Here is a 7,297-nt window from a genome sequence, read left to right on the forward strand (position 1 = left end):
CCGCTAATGTGCCTCAAAATAATTAGTTTTCTTCACAGTCTATTTCCTAAAATTAAATCTATAAGAAGATACTATGAAGCATATTTTAATGTTGTTGAGGGGTAGACAGAAATATAGACAGGAAAGGAGACATTTCATGGGTGACAGAAGGCTGGTAATGAAAATAGATGAAATAGGATTGAATAGGCAATACAATCTAAAGTGGCTTTCAGGGTTAATTTGCCTAGAATTAAAGTTCTTTTAGAAATAACGAATTTTTATTGTAGTTCTTTATAGATTCTTGCGTCTTTTCAATAATTAAGTGCCCCACAAAATTTTTCAGTGATTTCTGATATATTTAGTGTCTTTATGACTTCAAAGTAAGTTTTCTTCTTTCTTCTTATTTTATTTATAAGAATGTGCAGAGTTGGTGATAGGGAGAATATTATTTGTCTTTTTATAGCTCAGATGGGATGCAACGATGTTATTTTAGAAGTAATGTTCCTTTAGATCCACAGATCATGAAAACAGGAGCTGCCACTATCTACAGTTCTGTTACCTATTAGTAGGTCAACAGTGGATACCTTTGATTTGCAGTGCAATAAAGACTCATAATTAAAATTCATTGATGTTAGCTGGGTTTGGTGGCTCACTCCTGTAATCCCAGCATGTGGGAGGTGGAGGCAGGAGGATGGCTGGGAGTTCAAGGCCAACCTGGGCTACATGGTAAGTTCAGCATCAGCCTGAACTGCACAGCCAAACCCTGTCACAAACAAACAAACACCAAACAAAAAAACTGTAACAAAACCACAACAAAAAATTCAGTAATGTTATGTGATGCCCATTTTTAAAAATGTTGAAGACAATAGGGAGGAAATATATTGATTTCAGAGAAAATTACTGGCAAAGAATTGGAAGAAATCCTGATTCCCATATTTTTCAATACACACATGCACATACACACACACATGCACTTCTAAAATATGACTGAAATGAAGATATAAGGTAGCTGTGAAGGGAAAAGAAGTCACAAAGAACAATATACTAGCTATGAAAATGATTTTCACTTTTTAAATTGGTTCCCCAAAAGGGAGGAAAAAACCTTATGATTCCTATCTTACTCATTCTCATTTTTCAACTGGGGATAGCAGAGGCAATTCAATAACAGATAGTGCTGAACAAATTTAAGGGGATTGTGTTTCCACCTATTTTTTTTTTTTTTTATAGTTAGTGGGTAATAATGTATCCCAAGTAAGCATGATCTGTTTGTATGGAACATACTGTTAAGAGTGACTGAGCAACACACAACAAACTAAATTAAAGAAGACAAACAACCAATAATGAATCATTGAAAAGCAAGTAGAATAGAACTGAAAACCAAGACTTTCTATCATGATAAAGTGGCTTTCCGGAAAGTTAAGGGAATTTATAGTTTACAGAGAACAGATTTTCAAGTTACTTCTGTTGTTTTCACAATTAGGTATGACTCCAGCCTTCTACTTTTGGTATGGAAAAACAACTGAGGAAAAATATAGCTCTTTTTATTCTTTGCACATCTAAGGAAACTTAACCATTCTGTAAATACTGACAAAGATGAAAGCTTCTTCGCTTGGTACATAAGGTAAAAAGTTCTGTAATCCAGTAATAATCCCACTACTGTTACACAGGATTAGAGATGAGTTACAGGCAGTGGCTCTGATGAGATGACCTTAACATTACCACCCCTGAGACCCCTCTTTTGTTTCCCACCTGCCCCAGCAGTGATTATACATTGAATGATTCTTTCAGTCCTTCCAATTTGTGGCTCCTGGTTATGACTGTTTTATCTCCAGACATAGGGAATGAGTTAGGAAGGGACAATTTGTTATGCATCAGACTTGGGTAGAGGAAGCAAGTTTGGAGCATAGACATTTGTTATTATAATAAAACCACAAGTTGTGAAAGTGTCTTGGCACTTTGAAATCACTAAAAAAGTTTTAATATCTGGCCTTGTTTTATTGTTAGCAAGTATGTAACCATTTTAAAATTATATAAGAAACTCAGATGTTATTAAACTTAGAAGGAAAAACTATGAAACTGGTTAGACAGACCCATACACAGTAACTGTTTTTCTCTAGATATTTTCTACCTATTGAAAATGAGACAATAAAATTATAAGATATAGCTGGGCATGGAATTGAGGAAACAGATATGGTAGAACATTGATGTGTTGTATTAATTTCATTTAGGTAAAGAAGAAGTTAAACATGTAAATCTTGAGAAATAATCTACACCTTTGCCTTAATAATCCCATTAATTTATATAAAAGTGGGGGAATAAATCATCTGTAGTAAGTCCTAGTTAGTTGTTTCCTTTCATAAACTTTAATTAATCTTTGGAGAGTTAAGGACAATTGTTTGCTTTCTCATCAAGTAGTGGTTTCCATAGGGCTGAGTACATTTCCTATTCCTGTGAAAATAAATTACAGAAACATAGTGTCTTAAAAAAACCTGTTCATTCTCTCATAGTTCTCTAAACCTAAAGCCCTATCATATGCTCAGCTAGCTTCTCTATTCAAATTCTCCCAAGACTGAAATCAAGGAATCCCTTCTATAGTCCTGGCCTTCTCCTAAGCTCATGGGTTTGTTGGTAGAATTAGGAATTATAGCATGCACAACTGAGAGCCTGCTTTCTTGCTGGCTATCAGGCTGGGGCTATTCTTGGTTCCTACAATCTTTTCCGGCCACATAATCCTCCCCACCTGAGATTTTGCTTTTTCAAGGTCAGCAGCAGAGTCTCTGCTGCTGCCTTGAATTTCTCTAGCTTCTCTTTGAGTATGGCTCCTAGATTTTCTTTTAGAGTTCACTCCCCTATGTCAAGCCCAACCAGGATAACCTTCCTTTAAAATTCAATTGATTAACACAGGTACTGATAATTCAGGAGTAAACAAAGTTGGGCTTAATTCTGATGGAGGTGATAGTCTACAGTTGTGGTGTGTCTGTATTAGTTGACTGCTGTGAAGGAAATCTGTAAGCTGGCATAAGAGTAACTAGGTAAATGTGAACTTCAAAGTATATTCTACGTTAGCTAAGAAGAAAATAAGTTTTCAACCTTTACATTTTATATATTAAAATATACTATATAAAATGTATTTTACATTTTAAAATATACTATAAATATATACTTTACATTTATATATTAGCTTGTAGTGCAAATCCTACTATGTCATAGGAAAAATCTACTTCAAGTTGGGATATTACTCAAATATGAATATGTTTTATATTACAGAATCCACTATTTTTCACAACAAATTTAACATTAAAATAAATCATATGAGCATACAAGCAGCCATGTGGAGGGTTTTCACTTCCTTTGTACCCACCATTTCCTCTCCTCTACCCAGTTTATAAATAATTCATTAAATCCTGAAAAGTTCACATCCCAGAAATGTTTCTCAATCCCATCCCTGCTCATTATCCCCAGTATGCCAGAATTTATGCTTCTAATTTGATCCTCTGAACAATCTTTACTAGTCTTCCTATTACTAACCTATTCTTACTCCATTTCATCTTCACAGTTGTCAGATTATTTTCCTGAAAACTGAAAAAAGTCCCTATCCTTATGGAGTTTACAATTTAGCAGAATGGGCCAAAAACACACACACAGACACAGACACACACATTCCCATCAAATTAACAAGATAATGAGCTATAAAAAAGTAAAAACACGTAAGAGGAAACAGTGATTTTAGATATGGTGGTAGTATCTGATAACAAATGTTAATGCCCTCCAGCTAAGAACCAGTAGTCAGACCAAGTTTGGTTTTGTGTTTATTGCAAAGAGCTAGAGAACACATGATAAAAAAAAAAAAAACTGCAGGTACTCTCAGTAAAAGGAATTTTTTGTGGGGGGGATCAGGACTCAAACTGTGTAAAAGGAAACTGTAAAAGACATAGAATGGGTCTCATGTTATGTGATTTAGGGGAAGAATTAAATCTTTCCTCTGGATTGAATTGCTGTCAAAAGGTGGAGATAATTCTGTAATGAGTGTGTATTCATTTATCTGAGACTTGGAACATTTACAACTCTTTAATAATCTGAATGTAACAGATATTTTAACATTGTCTACAGGGCAGGAAGAATAGCAGAAGGATAAGGTTCAAGGAACTATGGTCCTATATAGTAGCCAAAATGTTTGCTTGTGTATGTTCTTGTAGGGCTCAGTCAGGTTTATGGAGGGGTCTTATTTTCATCTTGTCTACTATGGTCACTAAGTGGCTGCGCCTGATCTTTGTTTTCTGAGATCATTTATGTTCAATACAACATTGACTTAGTTGATGATGTGAGGCCACTTGCCAGTATCAAGGCCTAGCTAACAGTACCAATCTAGCTCTTGGCTGTCCAGGTCTGTTTTATTTTTTCCACTAACAAAGGTATCAGCTGATACAATTATCTCATAATTGCAATGCATAACTCTTACTCCTATTTAAGATTGTTTCTTAAATATTCATCAGTATTACTATTTAGGGTAACAAGTTCAAAAACTCATTACAGTTTTGGTAATAACAATAGAAGCTTACCTAATCTTTGATAAACTATGTAAGACTTTCTGCTGTATACTGTGTTAAAGAAAAAGCGGAGTGATAATCCTAGACATGAAAGAATTTGCAATTTTTCTGGGGAGTGCTAGGGAGATGAATGGAGGTGGTAAGAACAGATGTCAGAATTTCTTTTTTTTTTTTTTTTTTCTGGTACCGGGAATTGAACTCATGACCTTGCGCTTGCCAGGCAGGCGGTGTGCCACTGAGCTAAATCCCCAGCCCCAGAATTTCTTAACTATAAAACACAACTGCCATTTCTTAGAAAAGGCACAGAACTCAATTGACAGACCAAGGACAACCTGCTCTCAGCTGAACAGTTCAGGAACTGGGAGTAAGACAACTAAAAAATTTTAGAAATCACATCAGAAGTGTCAGTCATTTGCCTTACTCAATCGTGAAAGCAGGTGCAGATAAACTGCATGTGTAGTTCTGATGAGTGTGCATGCACAGGCAGTCTATACAAGAATCACATGTAACCCTCATGAGAATCAGGTAGATTCCAGGACTTCAACTCCAAAGAGTCTGATTCAGCACACATTTCTGAGATTTAATCATGTTACTTTTGTTTGTCAAGTAGTATTTCATTGGATGAACATAACGGGTTTTTTTTTGTTACCTACTCTCCCACAGATGGACATCTAGGCTGTTTATAATTTTTTGGCAACTATACATAAAGTTGCTATAAGCATTTCTTTTTTTTTTTAATAAGCATTTCTGTACTAGTATTTTTGAGAATATATGCTTTTCTCTTGGATAAATATCAGATGTGAGACTGCTTGGTCACAGGATAGATACATGTTTGACTTACATGAAACTGAGAGGCACATAATTTTGGCATCAATAAACAATTTTAGAACTGATCAAAGTGCAGCCTTGAAGAGACAACAAAGGATCTGTTATAAGGTCTTAAGAAAACTCTGCCCCTCACCAATGGAACTCTGGGGCTCTGTAAGAGCCTCTTACACGTAGGCAGAGGGATGAAAACTGTGGAGATATATGTAGGTAAATGTAGTTTGGTAGCACAACTGATAGTGAATAATGAGTATGTGAACTACTTCAACAAATTTTTTGCCTCTACATTTCCTGAAAATTCTATTTCATTATGATAAAGCTCAGAAAGCCAGGCATGGTGGTGAACACGTGTAATCCCAGCACTAGGGAGGCTCAGGCAGGAGGATCTTTGCTAGTTCGAGACCAGCCTGTGGTACAAAGTGAGCTCAAGGCCAGCCTGAACTCCATAGCGAGACCCTGTCTCAGAAAGACAAAAAAACCCCAAATGATTAAGCTCAGAAAGGGTAATTCCTAAATAGTATAGACTTAAGATCAAAACTGCTTCTGACAGAGACCATTATCACAAAGGTTTGATGGCATGTTTGGCTGAAGGCTGTTTGAGGCTGGCCACTGAGGTAGGAAAATTTTCTTGGCTGGAAAAGAGGTCTCTAAGCTGATGGGCCTTGAATATTTCACAATAGTGTTTTCTCAGTCAGCTCTCTCCGGTTATCCTTGGCATTTAAAAACCACTGGCCACCCTTCAGCAGGTACTAGACTCCACTGGACAGCAGGTAGAAAACAAGAGAAAGGAACTGGAACTCTCACTTTCCCACCAGAAACATCCAGGTATCTGTCTCCATTTCTTCTTTCCTGTTTCTCTCCAGGAACAATGAAGAAGTCCTTCCCACTAAAGCAGTCTATTTCATCTTCTCTTCCCGTGTCTACCTGAACCATGGCTTGCTATGGTTTGAAAAGCCCTTCCAAAATTCATGTTGAAATCTGTCACTGTCACATTAAGCGCTGGCACCTTTAAGGAAGGCGAACAGGACTTGAACATTCTACCTTCATGTATGAACTAATACTGCTACCTTGGAGTGAGTTCTTGATTAAAAAAAAAAAAAAAAGACGAGGACCGATTTTCTGTCTCTTGAATGCTCTCTAGTTCCTCCCATGCTGTTATAAACATTCTCAGACTGCCCAGCCTCCAAAACTGTGAGCCAAATAAACTCGCTTATAATTTATGCAGTGGACGGTATTCTGCTGTAGCAGACAGACAAGGCAGGGGCACAATCCCACGCGTACCCCAGCCTCTCCTAACAGTTGCACCGAGAGAGCCAGCTCCTCCACACCAGGCAGCTCCGGCTGCTGCCCCATCTCTCTAGCTCCATTCCAGTTAAAGCTACGACTCTGACGGCCTTGTCCCCTCCCTCACGCGGGCCCGGCGCGGAGGGTCTGCGGCGTGCCGTGCGCGGACACGGTTCCCAGCGCAGAGGGTGGTGACAGCGAGCGTGCGGCCCGCGACTCACTGGGCTGGGCGACGGTCTCTGCCGCGCACAGGTGTCTCACCCTATCTTCATTTTGCAATAAAGTTGTGGGGAGGCCGCGGTACGCAACAAGTGGGGACACAGTGGCACCGCGCGACCAACTGCGCTCTCCCGGGACCACGGCCGCCCAAAGCGAGCGCCTGCCATTGCCCGAGGGGACCGGGCCCTGCCGGCGGGGCCCCGGCTGCGGCACGCCTCGGCGTCGGGACGAGGGAGGCGGAGGGGAAGAGCCGGGCGCTCCCGGCCAATGGCAGCTGCTGAACTTACACCTCAAGACGTCAGCGCGGCCGTGGAAACGGATGTCACACAGCTGGCTCGGAAGTGGCTCCTCCCGCTTTGGAAGAGGGGCGCGCGCGGCGGCCGCCGAGGAACCTGGGCGGCGCGAGGGAGGGGCGCGCACCGCACCCGCACCCGCACCCCCAC

At 39.6% G+C, this 7,297-nt stretch overlaps 1 protein-coding gene across 1 annotated transcript; it reads right to left on the bottom strand.

Annotated features, from left to right (window-relative positions):
* Window positions 1-5,785: 5,785 nt before the first annotated feature.
* Window positions 5,786-7,293, bottom strand: LOC106148260 (translation initiation factor IF-2-like; the record flags this gene model as incomplete). Its single annotated transcript, XM_013513028.1, is given in 1 exon segment — window positions 5,786-7,293. A coding segment is annotated over 1 exon segment (535 nt), but the record flags the coding sequence as incomplete, so codon positions are not given.
* Window positions 7,294-7,297: the final 4 nt, after the last annotated feature.

This window comes from Chinchilla lanigera, unplaced genomic scaffold (genome assembly GCF_000276665.1).
Source record: "Chinchilla lanigera isolate Chin_1 unplaced genomic scaffold, ChiLan1.0 scaffold00017, whole genome shotgun sequence".
Taxonomy (NCBI): domain Eukaryota; kingdom Metazoa; phylum Chordata; class Mammalia; order Rodentia; family Chinchillidae; genus Chinchilla; species Chinchilla lanigera.